Source organism: Kogia breviceps, chromosome 6 (genome assembly GCF_026419965.1).
Source record: "Kogia breviceps isolate mKogBre1 chromosome 6, mKogBre1 haplotype 1, whole genome shotgun sequence".
NCBI lineage: Eukaryota > Metazoa > Chordata > Mammalia > Artiodactyla > Physeteridae > Kogia > Kogia breviceps.
Genome location: NC_081315.1, coordinates 143,696,986 through 143,714,034, shown reverse-complemented (window position 1 = coordinate 143,714,034; position 17,049 = coordinate 143,696,986). Strand labels below are relative to the sequence as shown.

Below are 17,049 nucleotides of genomic sequence, written 5' to 3'. Positions count from 1 at the left end.
TGGGTAAGTATCGATACTAACCCGAGCGGAAGTTCAGGAGGGGCAGCTCGCCTTTGAGAGGCTGCCTGGCAGCGGGCAGGATGTCGACTTTGGTGCCTGCTCCATCATTTCTACCTGTTGGTGTTCCAGTTAAGCACTTTAACCTGTTTCTTCAGCCATAGATCCTTCACCCGTAGAATGGAGAAGAAGAGCACCTACCTTGCAGGATTGTCGTAAAGGATTAGAGGAAGTAAATACGTGTTTGCGATGTATTCGGTATGGGGCCACGGAGGTGATCGCTGTCAGCAGCGCCATCTTTACCTTCTTTCTCCTCCTCATCCAGTTCTGTGGTTTCGGTCGGTACAGGTTTTGAGGCGAAAGATCATGCTGCGAAGCCAGAGAGCCCCAGCAGCCTGCCGGCCCCACCCCAGATGCCTTTGCCTGAGATCCCGCAGCCGTGGCTGGTGAGTTAAAGTCCCGCCATCCCAAGAATCACCAGATGTCTGTGTTACTTTTGGTTCCGGGGGCAGGTGATACAAGCCCAATTCCGGAAGGAAGGAGGCCACGTTTCGCCCCAAGCACTCCTCTGAGTGTGGTTTTGGGATGCTAGTGATGGCTAAGTGGGGCGCTGGAAACGTAGCCTTCTCTTAGGAGGCTGATGCTTCTTTGAACGTTGCTGGAGCTACAGGTCCAGGGAAATCTGTTCTTAAGTTGGATTTTAAAAAGCTCAGATGATTTGACAGCAGAGCCTAGGGACTTGCCCCTCTTTCTGGGTTAACTCTGAATTTGAATACCTTAGCCTCAAACTTTAATGGTCATTGCTATGCTTCTTCTGGGATTAAATATTCTTTTTTCCCCCCAAGAAGAAAAAAATATGTACCTAGTCCAGGAATGTGTGTTTTGTCTGATTTTCTGCATTCAAAATTGGTTTTGGAGTTCTTTTACTATTTTTGCAATCGGGGGATACTCACGTATGCCATTTTTCATGGAGCATTCAGCTTTTTCTGCCTTTTGCTATTTTCTCATTTGCTTACTCAGGGAAATTAGGCTTTTATTCAAAATTAGAGCAAAATCAGTTACTTAGCAACTCTCTTCTTAACATTTGCTTTCTCTATGAATCACCTGATTCTCTCTCTACCAGGAAAGGAGCTGCAGGAAAGCAGGGCCCCATCTCATTTGTTCCTGTTCTGCCTGGACCCCAGCACATGGCTGATGTCCAGCGAGTACTCAGTAATTATCATGGTAAAGGAGATGGAAATCAGTGCTTGCTGGGTCCCTACCACCTGTCACAGATCATGCTTGCTCTTTTTTCACTCATAATTTCATTTAATCCTTACAACCTGACCTCAGGGAACCCCTGAAATACCCCTAAACATGTGAATAGTGTGTCTTTCCATTTTCCAGAAAAGGAAGTGTGGGTCCAGTGAAGATGTGTTTGCTCAAGGGAAGTAGGAAAGGCAAAAATACAATTTTTTGTAACGTATCCTTTTGAATTCAAATCCAGCCTTTTCTCAGCAATACTATTAGGGGAGGCATGGCAGCAAAGCCAATGCCAGCATGACTCATGGACGGGGGAAGGTTTTCTTAGGAACCCAAGCCTGTTCCCGAGCTGGGCTCTGGGGCGGCCGCGGGGTCCAGGGTGTGGACGGGAGCATGGTTCCTGCGCCCGGGCACCGGCTCTGACACTTACTGTGTGAGTTCAGACTGTGGCTTTCACGTCCCTGTGCCTGAGATGCCCCATTCTGAAACGAGTGTAATAATAGTACCCACTTACTGTGATTCTTGTGAAGATGAAAGGAGTTGATGGACCTCAAGTGCTTGGAATATATGCCTTGCATCTGTTAAGCCCCGTGCAAGAGCCAGCTGTTACTTTGTGGGGCTGTGCTTCTCAGACTTTCGTGGAACGTGTTAAACATGGACATTCTGATATGCTGGTAACCTGAATTATATTTTAGATATATTGAGTTAAAGAAGATGTATTAACAAAACCAATTTCATCAATTGCTATGGCTACTAGAAAAATTTAAATTACATATGTAGCTCACATTTGTAGCTTGCTTTATCTTTATTTTTCTTTTGTTTTATACGTTTAATCTTTCCACTGTGGAAAGCATATCGAATATATGATTTTTATATACTGTTCTTATTTTTTTAACATTATGTATTTTTCCTTCTTTATAAACTTATTTTTAATAACTGTTTTCCTCTTTTTAAAAATTCTTCCTGTTTCTTGTAGAAACTGTGACTCAATTATAGCTCTTTTTCATTGTCTTATTTGATGTTTTTAGATATAATACAGAATCATAGTATTAATCCTGTTTACTGGTATATCGTTTGTCTACAAGATAAAGAACTAGATGTGAGAAATCAGTAGTTCATGAAGCTCCTGGTTTTTGTGCTCTGGTTTACTTTTATTTTTCTTTCTAAGCTGACTTTATGATCTGTCTCAATACGCTGTGTCTTGTGTTTCATCAGCACAATGCAGGTTGGGAAAGGTGTTTCGAGACTGAAGGTGAAATGCAAACCTCTAGCAGCAGCCAGAACGGTAGTGATGGTTATAGGAATTTCATAGACTGTTCTTTAGTGATACGTGAAGTGCCATCCAGCCGGCCTGGACTAAAATGCTTGTCTTTGACGTGCCAGGCCAGGAGGAGTGAATCTCTGTTTCAACGCCAATTTCAAACCAAGTACTCATTGGATGGCCAACATTTTGTACCATTTTTGACGGTTGAATAGTCAATCCCTTTCTATGGGTTTTTCCTCAAATGCAGTTTATTCTTCATCCACTATTTTCTCTCCCTCTTCTTCCCTTGTCTCCCGCCCATCTTTGGCTGCAGCGTGGCAAACTGCTGTAGTTTAAGGTAGACGAGAAGCTGTCCTGCCAGTGGAGTCGGCACCGGTAGGTGGTTCATTAAAAATGTTGGTTAAAGTGAGCAATTCTAAAAGGGGTATCGTGTGCTTTAAACATTTCAAATTTAAACCAATCATTTTCGAGTAGGAGTTTGACCAGTGGGTAACTCCTCCCAACTGGTGCCTAACGTGGGTGTCAAGAGAATTGTCCAAACTCAGCCTCTAAGCCAATGCTGTTTCTTGATATAAAACTCCTGAGACCTTGATGTAGGGCCAAGAGGTGCGTCCTTTGAGTGTGGGGCTACGGGTTGTCTTTTCTACATAATCCATACCTGTGATATAGGACTAATGATTCCCAGTTTTTGTTTCCTTAAAGTGCAGTTAAAGTCAGACACTTGCGAGACGACCTGATTTTTAGAGTCCCTGGAATTTTACCAGGGCTGCTCTTTTGCAGCTGACTTGACCGCACTCCTAATCGAGTAACTGTGTCTTTTCTGTTTCTGCAGTTTGTCCTGACTGAGCCTTTCTAAAGCTTCCCAGAGAATCATCAACTCTCCTTCTGCACTTGTTTTTTCACTGACTGATTTATGTAGTAGCTAACCAAATGAAGTAAAATAAATAGTTACAAGTGTAAGAGTGTAAAGAGCAAAGCTGACTGTTGGTGACAGTGCAGACTCAGCCCCTGGCACTGTCTCGTAGGCGCTCTGGAGAGGAGCCCGTCGGCCGCGAAGGGTCAGCATTTTGTGGGTCTCCGTCGGGGCATTTTACAGACAGAATGAAGAACATCTGTCAGCTCAGTGAGTCCGTGAGGTGGAGAGGGGTTAAGACGGCGCTGCTGTATTTTCCCGGTAGTTTATCAGGGAATTTGTGATTCAGCAAGTGAGCCTTCATTCAGCGAATTGCCTTTGGTGAGGTGGCTTTTGTCCGGCGGGTCATTCGCTGCTGGCGCGTGGACTTGCAGCAGAATTAGCTGGCAGTGGGCCGGAAGTGGGACTGGGTAGGAGGCTATGCCAGGCAGAGGGCGTGCCACAAATTAAGGCACAGACCCAAGAAAGACCCCGACGGGCTAGAGCATCACAAGCCCCTCTGTGTAGCTGAGTAATAGGACTTGGGTGAGTCGTCCGTGGATGAGGCCGGAACGCGCCGCGGGGCTTAAACCTCGAGGGGCCCGTGGGCCTGCAGAGCAGTTCGGAATGGGCCTCAAGGCAACTATGAATGACCCCAGGATTTGTTTTTAGGGTAAGACTTAGGATGCTCCAACCAGGCAGGTATTATTTCTTACTTATTTGAACCACGATTGCATTTTTTACGCTTTCACGGCATGTATTGAAGGAACGCTGCCTTTTATCACAGCTATTATGTGTGTTACAGTCTCCGAGACGTGAGTCCGCTTCTGTCTTTTTATCCCTTTTAGGGCGAACGGTGCTTTATGCAGCTATCGTTAACCCTCTCTTGACGTGCTTTGTTTTCTGGACCCTCGAGAGCCTGGGCAGGAGGGTGGGGTCACACTGGCCTCTTTCCCAAGCACGCTCAGCACCCTTCACCCCCCCCATCTCGGGCCTGGCGCACCCCTGGCGGAGGGCCCTCACCGGGCTCTCTGCGGCGCTCTCAGGCATCGGCGCTCCCCTCTTGCTGGCTGACACCCAGGTGGGCCCCCCACACAGGTGTGGCAGAGACCAGACAGGTCTCTGTGCCCCGGTTGGCTGGTGAATTACACTCAGGTGGTAGCAGGAAAAGAAAAAAAAGGGGGATCCAGTGGATCTCTAACACGTGCCCATTTTGCATAACTGAAACTTTATACCCGTTGATCAGCAATGCCTCATTTTGATATTCTCGTAATTAAACTAAACTTTAACCTTTTGAAGATGATGCGTGTTCCTCTCCTCCTCTGTGCTCCTCGCATCACAAGGCAGACGATGCTGACCACCGCTGAACGTCGGGAGGCACATCAAAAAGTCCGTCTCGGGCTTCCCTGGTGGCGCAGTGGTTGAGAATCCGCCTGCCAATGCAGGGGACGCGGGTTCGCGCCCCGGTCCGGGAGGATCCCACGTGCCGCGGAGCGGCTGGGCCCGTGAGCCGTGGCCGCTGAGCCTGCGCGTCCGGAGCCTGTGCTCCGCAACGGGAGAGGCCACAACAGTGAGAGGCCCACGTACTGCAAAAAAAAAAAAAAAAAAAAAAGTCCGTCTTGTAACATCGATGACGCTTCTGTACAGGGAGGGAAGAGCGCACGGTTCTGTTTTGCTCTTGGAGCCAGTGCGGCTGCAGCCCAGGGTCCTGGGCGAACCGGCGACCCCTTCCGTGTGGCCGGTGGAGCTCGGGCCGGGCGGCGGGAGTGTGGGTGTGCGCTCTGTGGAATTCAGAACTTCCCTTGACCTTTGGGAGCGAGGTATGGTGTGCAGCGTGTTTACAGACCCATCCGGCTCCCTTGCTTTCCAGGGGAGATTGGGGCGGGCCAAAATATACATATGCATAACGAAAACATTTCCGGGAAGGGCTGTGCTTCTCAACAGATTCTGGTTTTTGTTTCACACCGAGAGTTGTGCAGCTATCAAAGGGACGGTACTCAGTTAGCATGCAGCCCGTGCTGAGGGAGCGTTTGCGAAGGCGGCCGGTTCATCCGGAAATGGGTCCCATCTGTGTTGACATTGGCCGCCGGGCCCCGCCGCCCAGCCCACCAGCCGGCTCTGATCCAGACAGTCGGGAACTGTACTTCCTGCCCTCCCCTCCTCTGCTTCGGAGGAACAGTGGGTCCACGGACAGGGAGACTTCAGACCTTCCTGGCTGAGAGAAGAGAGCAAGGAGACCCCTTTGGGGGCTGTATATGATCTGTATGATATCCCTCCCATCAAGGCATTTTCTAGAAATATTTTTATGTGATCATTTAAACGGCAGAGGGTTGCACTGTGTTTAGATGTGGTAGAAGACGCAGTTTAGTGTTTTGCTATTTTAAGGCTAGACCTTATGTAAATGTGATGCCTTATACCAGCAGATAACAGCAAGGTCATTTTTTTAAAAAATATTTATTTATTTATTTAGGCTGCGCCAGATCTTAGTTTCGGCATGTGGGATCTTTAGTTGCAGCATGCGGGATCTTTAGTTGCAGCATGCGGGATCTTTAGTCGTAGCACGTGGACTTCTTAGTTTCGGCATGCGGACTCTTAGTTGCAGCACACAGACTCCTTAGTTGCGGCATGCATGTGGGATCTAGTTCCCTGACTAAGGATCGAACCCAGACCCCTTGCACTGGGAGTTGCAGAGTCTTACCCACTGGACCACCAGGGAAGTCCCAGGTCGTGTTTTGTTTTGTTTTGTTTTTGCGATACGCGGGCCTCTCACTGCTGTGGACTCTCCCGTTGCGGAGCACAGGCTCCGGACGCGCAGGCTCAGCGGCCACGGCTCACGGGCCCAGCCGCTCCGCGGCACGTGGGATCCTCCCGGACCGGGATACGAACCCGTGTCCCCCGCATCGGCAGGCAGACTCTTAACCACTGCGCCGCCAGGGAAGCCCCAGGTCGCTTTTTTATTGTGGCAAAATACACATAACACAGACTTTACCATTTTAACCACTTGTAAGTATCCAGTTTAGTGGCATAAAGTATGTATGTTGTTGTGCAGTCATCGCCACGATCCATCTCCAGAACTTTCCATCATTCCAAACTGAAACTCTGTCTGCAGTAAGCAATGCCCCGCACCCCGCTAGCCCCTGGTAACCAGCATCCTACTTCCTGTCTCTAGGAAACAATGATGTTTTGGTCCCAGCCCTTACCACCTGCCTGCTGATGGCATTTTATCCTTCCTAAAGTACTTTCACAGCAACTTCATTATCTCTATTTGATGGATGGGATTATGAGATTCTTTGAGATTGTATGACAAAATCAGGTATTTTATCAGTTGCAGAGTTTCGACTAAAGCCCAAGATGTGAAACAGCAAAACCATGTTATTTCCGGGAGAAGTCAGACATGACCCTTTTAGTGGCCGTGAACCACCCTCTTCCTTTTCTCCTTGTCTTTCGAAAATCGCAGAGTTTAGTGTCACGTCTCATTCCTGTGGCGTCTTCATCTTGGATTTATTCCGTGTCCCAGTGGCACTGCTGTTGCACTGGCCTGCCTTCCCTGTGGGAGCCCGCCTCCTGGTAGAGAAGGAAGGGAAGGAGACGTGCCCCACGGGCTCTCATTCTTAGTCGTGTATAAATAAAACTTGAGAAAATATGTGTGAATAATTTCCCCGTGTTTACTCAAGTGCTGTTGGAATGCAAATTAAACAGTGATCGGAATGGAAGGGGGTGTCATTTGGATAAAAACTTTTATTTTGCCAAGAAGGGTATCTGCTCAAAATTCTTGATGTTAGGATTGAAACCATGGTTTGCACTTGAGACCATAAGCTTTTGTTATCTGTTGACAGTCCCTCCCTTCCTGTCCTCGGGAAGCCGGGGTGACGCTGTGGAGTGCTGCTACCGTATTCTCGTCGGCCACAAAGGCTTTTGCTGATATGTGGCAGAACTCGAGCGTGAACCGTCCTTGTCTTCTGTCAGATCATATCGTTTTTAGCTGCCGGCTCCTGGCTTCTCCACTAAGCAGCTCTGCAGCACTGGGGGTGGGGTGGGCAGGGACTTGCATCCCCGTCAGTTTCCTCGTTTGTAAAATCAGAATCGAAATACCAATCTCTCAGCGTTGTTTTCTCAACGAGAGAAAAAATATATAAAGTGTTCCAGAACAGTGCGTGACACACGGAAGGCAGACCGTAAATAGTCATTATTATTATTTTGTTGGAATAATAGCAATAACAATAATAATCACTGTATTTATGCCATCTAATTATATCTTAATATTTATTATTATTAATGGAAAATTTTTTTCTGTGAGGCTTTTCCTTAAAGTAGCAAAGACAAATATTGTGTTGGCCAAAAAGTTCGTTTGGGTTTTACGTGAACGAACTTTTTGGCCAACCCAAATACTAATGGGCTTCTCTTTCCAAAAAGGTAGAAATTAAATTATGGCCAATATTGCGAGCCAAGCAAGCCTGTCGATTGTATTCCTATCCAGTTGTAAGTACTGGTTTTCTCTAATAAGACGCTGACACCTTAAAAGAGAAATCTGTAATGCCTAAGGCAGATAAGATTTCCCGAAAAGAAGTCACATTCACTTAAGCATTCATTCGTGGGAGAAATATTTCAGTGAGTTTAAAGGTTATCTAGTAACCAGTACCATATGCCATTTCTACTTTCCTGTCTAGGGCGCAGCACAGATAAGTCATTCCTGGAGGAAAACAAGTTTCTCATCCTCCTTTGTCAGTATCTGAGAAGGCTGTGAGGGTTAGACTTGAGTCCCTTATTCTGTTAGCATGTGTTTTCCGAGAGCCAGTCCAGGGAGACTCTGGTGACCAGTGCAAGATGGTACCGGAGCTTTGTGCACGGACTGGGTCTCTGCTAGCGTTGGAGGGAAGCCGCCAGATCCAAAGTAGAGTGATGCCACGTTGGTGTGTAGCCTTACTGTCGGAAGGTACATTTGAGTCCGTGCTCTGGCCAGAGATTACGGTGTCGTCAATCAGGTAGCGAGGACCCAAAGGCAACTCTCACTACAGTTTTGAAATGCGTAAAGTTGGCTTTATTGGCCGATGACCTGCAACTTTATAAGGATACTACAGTTGGAATCTTAGAGCCGGGATGGACATCAGAGGTTATATGATCCCACGCCCTCAGTTACAGGGAGGAGGTTGGTACCCAGGTTTAGAGGAAGGCTGCGTAAACCAAGGCCGAGGCTGGAGCTAGGCCTGCCACGTGCCGAGTATGGGAACACTGGTCTTCTTTACCCTACACGCTACAGTTTCCTGCCTGTGCCCTGGTTTCCGTGACCCCCTTTGGGAACTTACCTTCCTCACTTGGTACCGTTCAAAATTCCTGGGGATTGTGATTTCAGCGGATTCGACCCACTGGAAAGGATCTGACGGAAGTTTTTCCTCTGAAAGCAACGGTGCTAAATAGTGGTTCTCACCCACCCTCGGCCTCTGTTCTCTTCCATTCTCACAACATCTTTCCTATTCGTTTATAGGATATAGGTGGTGTGAACTAGTTATGAAAGGGAAAGCATTTTTTCTGTCTCTCCCTCATTTGCCCTTTAACAAACCATCAGGCCTCTGCCCGTGTCTGGAACCCCTGTGGCAGAATTTCAAGGGCAAATGGTATTTGGGAGTGGACTGTGAAATCCTTTTTGGAGAAAGAGGGTGCGTCTCTAGAAGTATTATTTTTTGAGGGGTATTACTTCAAATGAAAGTCATTGTTTTCCCCTGATTTAAAAAACAATATTATGTAGAAAATGCAAGCTATATGGATGTGCATAAAAAAGCAGTAACCTTGGGCTTCCCTGGTGGCGCCGTGGTTAAGAATCCGCCTGCCGATGCAAGGGACACGGGTTCGAGCCCTGGTCCGGGAAGATCCCACATGCCGCGGAGCAACTAAGCCCGTGCGCCACAACTACTGAGACCGCGCTCTAGAGCCCGCGTGCCACAACTACGGAAGCCGACGCGCCTAGAGCCCGTGCTCTGCAACAAGAGAAGCCACCGCAGTGAGAAGCCCACACACCATAACGAAGAGTAGCCCCCGCCCGCCACAAGTAGAGAGAAAGCCTGCATGCAGCAACGAAGACCCAAAGCAGCCAAAAATAAATACATTAAAAAAAAAAAATCAGTAACCTTGTGTTAACATTTTGATGAGTGACCTGCCCTTGTATAGATGTGAGCGTAAGCGCGGCTCTGATGGAAAGGCTGATAGTGTACCTGTCTTCTTTCACTTGGCAGAGTATCTAGTGGAGATTTTTCAAGTAAACGACTGCAGATGTGCACTGTCCTTTTCCATGTCTGCACCTGGCTGCGTCAGGATACCTAAGCATTCTTCTCTCAGGGAATGTTTAGATTGTTTTTAACTTGGGAGGGGAAAACTTTTATTGAACATCCTTATACGTTTTTGCTTGTGTGACCAGTTGACCTTCTTGGCATATATTTCTAGAAGTGGAATTGTGGATTTAAGGGCATACGTATCGAGTGGCGGTGCCAAGTGCACGGCCACCAGCAGGGTCCGAAGGTCTGCTAAGTCCCATCAGCTGAGAGTCAGCGCCTGCCTTCCACACCTTTGCAGCACTAGGAAGGGGGCCTGTGCTAATTCGTAAACATTCGTTCGATCCAGCCACTTGCAATGCTTTTCTAGAGCATGAATAATCCGACTGTTTCGGCATACTAAGGGGAAGTTGAAACACCCTCCTTTCACGAGTAAAAACACTCAGGGAATCAAACAGCCCCCTTCCAAAAGCACCACGCGGAGCCTTTAACCCTGGCCTGGACTCCTGTTCAGACCTCACCCGGGGAGGACAGTGTGTCCGGTTACACTGTAGGCACCACCTCTCCTCTCCAGCTGATAGGAGTGGACGTGGCCCAGCGTGCGCGCACAGGGCGATGGCGGGCGGGCCTCAGCCCGGGGAGGGGAGTGCAAGGGGACCAGGGCCCGGGGGCGGAAGGGGGCTAGCTGCCTTCCAGGATGGGAAGGGGTACGGCGCAGAGGAGCTGGAGTAGGTCATCTTTCTTCCTGTGGCGAGAGGAAGGAGTGGGTTGAGTGCCCAGTGGTGGTTAGTCATTCGCAGCGGACCTCTTGGCTTCAGACTTGAGTTACGGGAAAAGTGGCGGAGTTTCACCTTCCGCGAATCATCGTTCTCCTTGGAAACTGCACTGGTCGGCCTTTAGTCTCGGCGACATCTTTCCCACTAGCTTACAGGATACCGGTGGTGTGAACTAGTTATGAAAGGGAAAGGGAGCGAGAAACAGAGAACATGAATACGAAAAAGCTCTTCACTGGACAGATCTGGTGCTCGAAACCCCCAGCTGTGTCGTGGACCAGTGTCTGATCTTGAGCAGGAGGTTTTAGACTCCGAGCCCCGCTTCCCAGGTCCGTTGAAACATCAGGTGGTGTAATGTCGACCTTGCAGGGTCCCTGGATGGGTGACCGATGTAGCTTGTAACCAGTGCCGAGGCTGCTGGGGACAGTGCCAGGCAGATAGCGGGTGTTTGGAGGCCGTTGGCTTTCCTGCCCTTCAGCCGTTCCTGTTGACCTAAGGACCAGGGACGGATGGGACGAGAAGGCCCCATACGTGTTCGTGGGAAGAGGAGGCGGGTCTGCCTTGGAGTCACCAGGGGCTTCTGAGAGCCCATGGCGCCTCAGCTGGCCTGGCTCCAATCAGGGTGGTCCTGAGCCTGCCAGCTCTCCGTGCTCTGAAGTTATGGCTTCAAAAGCAGGGTGCCTCCGTCTCGGAGTCTGCCAGAGTCCTTCCTTCTCCAGAGAATAATTGCTGGTTGCTTTTAGAGGCGGGCTCCTAGGTGATTTCCTCTTCTCTTGTTTTACGAGTTTCCCTGGCACCCACGGGGAGCGTGGTGAGATCGTGAGCAGAGACACTCACGTGTCCGGTCGCCGTGTCGCGGGGGCTCTGCCCTGGGACGCTCACGGATGGGCCTGAGCCGTCTCTGCGCCCCTCGGGCGTCTCCAGTGTGGGGCGCAGGCCGCGAAGGGGAAAGGCAGCCTGGGCACCCGGGAGGGCCGCGGCGCGGGGGAGAGGGGACGAGAGACGCCTGTCTCTGCCCTGGGGGAGGGGTCCGCGAGGGCCAGCGCGCGTCCGGGGACAGCCGGCGGGCCGTGTGGGTTGAGTGGCGTGGCCGGGGCCGGCCTGAGGGTGGCCGTGAGCGGGCGAGCAGCGGAGATCCCGCCAAGAGCCGAACTTCGGAGGCTCTTTGGATGATGTTCCTCTTCTCCGGGGACTTTACAAAGGAGCGAGGAAGATGCCCGTCGACGCCTGTTAGGTGCAGATCCAGAGCTCCCTCCTAATGGCTGTCCTCTGTTGTTTTCTCCTTTCCTCGCTCAGCCGCCGGACAGCGGGCCACCACCGCTGCCGACATCCTCTCTCCCGGAGGGCTACTACGAGGAGGCCGTACCGCTGAGTCCCGGGAAGGCTCCGGAGTACATCACCTCAAGTGAGTGGCCCCCCGACCCGCCGGGCTGCTGGGGAGCCCTCCTGCTTTTCGGGCGAGGGGGGAGTAGGGGCATTTACACGACCCCATGGACGTGTGGACTTCAGGGAATTCTGAACCCGAGGCGGGAGGTACAGGAAGGGTTTTGAAAAGTCTAAGGTGTCCACCAAGTACCTTCGGTAATTTCAGATCGTTGTTTTTCTCGGGACTCAGGAGTAGGGAAATCTTGTTGCTGTGGGAGCACGCACCAGCCCGTGAAACGTGTTCCCTTTGGTCAGAAGAGCGTGACTTTTTGAGGCATGTTTTCATGGGGTCCCTGCCCGCCACCTTGACCAGGGCACGCCCCTCTTAGGCTGCATTCATGGTGCCACCAAGAAAGCGTGTCTATAAGATAAATACAGAACGAGCAGGCATCTCATCGTAGCTGTTTGTTTGTTTTTCAATTTAGTGTTTGTTGAAGTCTAGTGGAATTACAATGTTGTGTTAGTTACTGCTGTACAGCAAAGTGACTCAGTTATACGTGTATATACATCCCTCTTTCATATTCTTTTTCATTAGAGTCCACCCCAGGATATTGAGCCTAGTACCCTGTGCGGTACAGTAGGACCTTGTTGTTTATCCGTTCTGTATACACCAGTTTCCATCTACGAATCACAAAACCCCACGGCCACCCTCCCCCACCCCCCTCCCCCTTGGCAACCACCAGTCTGTTCTCTATGTCCCTGTTTCTGTTTCATAGACGGGTTCATCTGGGTCACATTGTAGATTCTACACGTCAGTGGTATCACGTGGTATTTGTCTTTCTCTGTCTGACTGACTTCACTTAGTATGATAATCTCTAGTTGCATCCATGTTGCTGCAAATGGCATTATTTTGCCCTCTCTTATAGCTGAGTCATATTCCGTCGTGTGTATGTACCACATCTTCTTTACCCATTCATCTGTCGATGGACACTTAGGTTGTTTCCTGTTTCTTTTTTTGTTCCCCATTCATACAGGTTTTGCAAGAATGCTTTGGCCTAAGTTAGGGCCGTCATGACATGATCGTTAGCTGCCTGCCGGCACTCAGAAGTGCCCCTTTGTAGGCAGCTGGCTTTCACAGTCACAGAAAGAAGGTCAGTGGCACAGAACACCTCGTGTAACTACCTCTGGGACTTGTTTTTAGGTCTTTGCCTTTGCTCCTGCCCCCGATACTCTGGCAGCGGGCGGCGTGCTTTGTCTCGTAATGAGGCAGATGTGGCGTATCTCAGTGTGCCGCCTTAGGGAATCCAGCTTGCCTTTCCTGCGGAGCACGCGTAAAGCGGGGAGTGAAGGAGCGATACGCTCGTGTCACGGAGAGGCTTCCGTGTCTTCGCATCTCATGTCCCGTTCTCCCGCCTTCTTGCTCTGCTCGAGGAAACGCTCTCCATTGTCGCCGTCTGCACGTGCCCTGAAGTCTCTGCTTCACGCAGACTTGGAGTTTTCTGGTCTTTCTCTCCCCTGGCAGCAAACAAGCGGGGCCATTTCAGCAAAGCGGAATCGAACTTGAGCGTTCCAGGAAATACCCTCAGGATATTTTCTGACCGTGAAGAGGGACACCCAGAAGCCAGGTGAGCGGGGCCTTAGGCCCTGGAGGGCAGTGGCCTTTCCCGCTCACTCGCGCCTGTTGGCTCTGGAGCAGGCCGACCCGGCCTCAGCCCAGCAGCATCTGTAGGTACTTGAGGCCCTCTGAATGAATTCTGAGTGAGAGAAGGGACAGTTCTGACAAGGAGGCTATGAAATACTGGGTTTTGAGATCTGAGTAGTAAATATTCAAATTTCTCTTTCAGTTTAGAAGCATTTGGGCAAAATGCATTCAAGTGATTTCTAAGTGTCCACTGTTTCAGAAGATAGTAAATTAATTAGAAAACTTAAAAAAATTAAACAGCTTGATATAATTCAAAACTTCAGTGGTTTCCTCTCTTTCTGAAAACAATGAATAAAGGAAAAAAAGTTTCTGATGAGGGTATTTCGCACCATTGGGAGCGCGGGGTCCCAGCCTTCTCCCACCTTCCTCGTCTCGCTCCGACGTACTTTCAAGACTAGAAACCGAGAGTAATTTTGTTTGACTTGTGGGGACCCTTGGTCATCTTCGGTCCGAGAAGGCCCACGCGACCGGCGTGTCGTGTCCTTAGCTGCTGGGGTCGGGCCCCTTTGGTTGAGCAAAGCCCAGAGGGAGGGCCACGGAAGGACTGCTGCCTGGGGAGGGACAGCGGGTCCGCAGCGCCCGCACTCCGCTCAGACGTCTGTGCCTGAGCCTCGGCTGCCGGCCAGGACCCGCCGCGAGGGGAGCCGTGGCGGGGGTCTGCGGCCGGGTCGGGCCCGGGCCTCGCCGCCTCCGCTTACTCGCGGGCTTCTGGCAGCCTTGTCGAGCCCCGGGTCAGGCCCGCTTTACCGCAGAGGCAGTCGTGGGGCAGCGGCGTGTTGTAGACGCGAGGCCCCGTGGGGTCGTGGGAACCGGGGGCAGACGCGCGCCGGGGGGGCCGGCCAGCAGCGAGGGGAGCTGCACGAGGCCCGGGGGCGAGGAAGGACGCCGGGGACCCCCTGCCTCTCACTCCCCGGCGCGGGGCGCCCCCAGAGGCGGCCGGGCAGGGGGCCCCGCGGGAGCGCCGACGAGGAAGGCCTGCGGCCCAGCGCCCGCGAGCTCGAGCTGCAGCGCCTGGCAGCCACCCGACCCGCAGCCGCTTCCCGTCGGCCGTCCAGGTTGCTCACCGACTTCTCTCGTGGCCGGTCCTCACCCAGAAGCATCCAGCAGAGGGAATCCGGGGGGGATGTGTTCCAGCCTCGCTGAGCTGATACAGTGTAGAAGTGCCACCATGGCTTCTGGGTCGGTTTGGCGCCCACGCGCCTCTCTTCACCCACAGCGGATTTGCAGACGCAGGCGGGAGCAGAGTCGCGGTTCAGCGTAACATGGTTCAACTATGACTGCTGTGACGGAAACTCCCTGACTCCCCGGAGGGTATGACATCCTCTGTCCACTCTGGGCTGACCTCGTTCTCTTCTGGCCAAGTCACACTCTCCCCTTTGGGAGCCGGCCACTAGAATGTGAATCCAGGGTCAACTGCTGTTAGCACTTCTCTGTTAGCTGGTAGGGGATGTGAGAGGGGAAGAAAGGGATTCGATTACACGTACACAGATAGAGCCCTATCAGAATATGGACAAAAACCTCGTAAAGGGTTCAGTCCTCATTTCCGCAAACGGTCCACGGTCCTAGCTGGTATTTATAACTTCCCGCATGTCCCCTTTGCCTTCAGCAAGCACCTTGGTTGATGGTCCAGTACAGCGGCTCACCTTTCCTTGCCGAAAGGTCTGGCCTCCAGCAGGACTACCTGTACTGGACAGTGGCAGTGTCCCGCTGACTTGAGTGCTAAGGACATCCCAGGGATCTCCTGGACCTGGACGTGCTCTTCTCCACACATGTGGTCACAGCTCCTTGGTGGGAGGGACCAGTCACCCAGTCACTGCAGTGACCACTAGTTTGTCTGTTGTCCCCGCTTCTGGGTCAGTGGAGCCATCGCCGTGTCCCTCGGAGGGGACATTCCGCCCCTCGAGAGTCAGACCTGTGGCCAGCAGAGCCCAAATCTCCAGGCGTAGAAGCAGAGTTTTAGTGGGTGGATGTCTAGGGGTAATAGTGAGTGGAGTCACTGCCATTTCACCCCTGGGTTCCCAGACCTGCGCTTGGAGATATTCTGGAAGATCCCAGCCCCAGCCCCACAGGCGCGACCCATCAGGCTGGGCCCGAGACGGACGTTCCGCAGGGACGGCGCCGGTCCGCTGCGCTGGCTGCTCCGGGGCGATGAGGACGGCGCGAGGCCGGGGGACTTCACGAGCATCAACCCGTCGCCGGGAGATGAGTCCCTTGGTCGGAAGCGAGGCTTCAAGCCCACGGACTGCACCTTCTGCAGGACCGTCGTGGGCGGCGGGTCTACCGTACCCCCTCCAGTGAGAATAACGTGCTGCCCCGTCCGTGGCGCACGTGGTCCAGGGATAACCCGTGAGCGGGCGGCCGGCCGACGGCCCCAGGGAACAGCGTCGTGCGTAGGCGGGACACTCAGAGGCGCCAGGAGTCGGATGGACCCCTCGCTGAGAGAAGTCCTTGTGGCTGAGTCCCAGGTGCCACCCCCACCCCGACACCAGCTGCCCGTGCAGGGGTCCATTCGGACAAGAAATCCGGGCAGAAACGCTCACCGACGGCTGTCCAGCGGGTCGTGTGGTTACCCGCTCGTGATCCTCCGGCGAGCTTGCCCTTTGCTAAGCACTCACCTGATAGACAGGTGCTCACCTTCGGAGCCCATCTGCGGAGGTCTGTGCGCAGCCCCTTCCGCAGACCCCCTTGCCACCGGTCCCCTGCAGGCCTCGGCCGCCCAAGCAAATGCCAGGCGCGCTCACGACCCGGTGCTGAGTGGAGAGGCGGTGCGGAGAGGACGGGGGCACAAGCTCCTGAGCCACTTCCTCACGCCCCTCGCTTACGCCTTCGGGGCCTGATGGAGCCCAGTGGACGCGCGCCCGCTCCGATGCGGTGCCACGCGCTCCTCGGGGGCTCGGGTGGCCCGGAGCCCTGGCGGGGCAGCTCAGGTTGATTGTAACCCGGTGCTCCACGATCAAGCATTCAGACTCTGCTGGGGTGGCGGCGGCGCGCCCAAGGCCGTTTCTCAAAACGAAGCGGTCCTCGTCAGAGGCTGCCAAAGCCGCGCCCTGAAATCCCGCAGGTCGGCACTGAGCTTCACCTGTGAGAGCCCGCCAGAGGCTTCGCTTTCCAATTTCTAGGGCAGGGTTCGAGCGGAGCTGAAGAAGCACCACGAGGTGGAATAGGAGGTTTATTGCAGGGGTGCGAGCTCACACGATGGCGGAGCTGTTGAAGGCGCTCCCCGAGTACCTGGTCAGAACGGCCCTCGGGGAGGAGAGCTGGAGGAGAGGAGGACCTGCCGTCGGTGATTCTCTGCTCTCCTCCCCGGCTCTGCGTCTTTCTTAGCTTTCCACGGGGCCGCAGCCCTGACACTGGACCCCTTGGCATCCTGTCAACAGCCCCCAGGAGGAAGCCTGGACTCCACTGGGTGGCCGCCCAAGACACTAGCCAGTGAGTGGGTTGTCCGGGGGCCTCAGCCCGTTGCTCCCGACTGCTTGGTTTGCTGCTAAGTTGGCTGACTTTCTTCTAACACAGTTCCTTCAGTCCCGCCCTCTCAGAAGAAGGTGGGCCAT

At 52.4% G+C, this 17,049-nt stretch overlaps 1 protein-coding gene across 4 annotated transcripts in view; it reads left to right on the top strand.

Annotated features, from left to right (window-relative positions):
* AFAP1 (actin filament associated protein 1) overlaps nt 1-17,049 on the top strand; it is a 155,403-nt gene that overhangs the window by 62,927 nt on the left and 75,427 nt on the right. For 3 of the 4 annotated variants that reach the window (XM_067036757.1, XM_059067719.2, XM_059067722.2), the window contains exons 3-4: nt 346-443; nt 11,728-11,836. In XM_067036757.1, coding sequence (XP_066892858.1) covers nt 346-443; nt 11,728-11,836 — 207 coding nt within the window. The remainder of the gene's footprint in view (nt 1-345; nt 444-11,727; nt 11,837-17,049) is intronic. The other variant, XM_067036758.1, reaches the window with a different exon arrangement.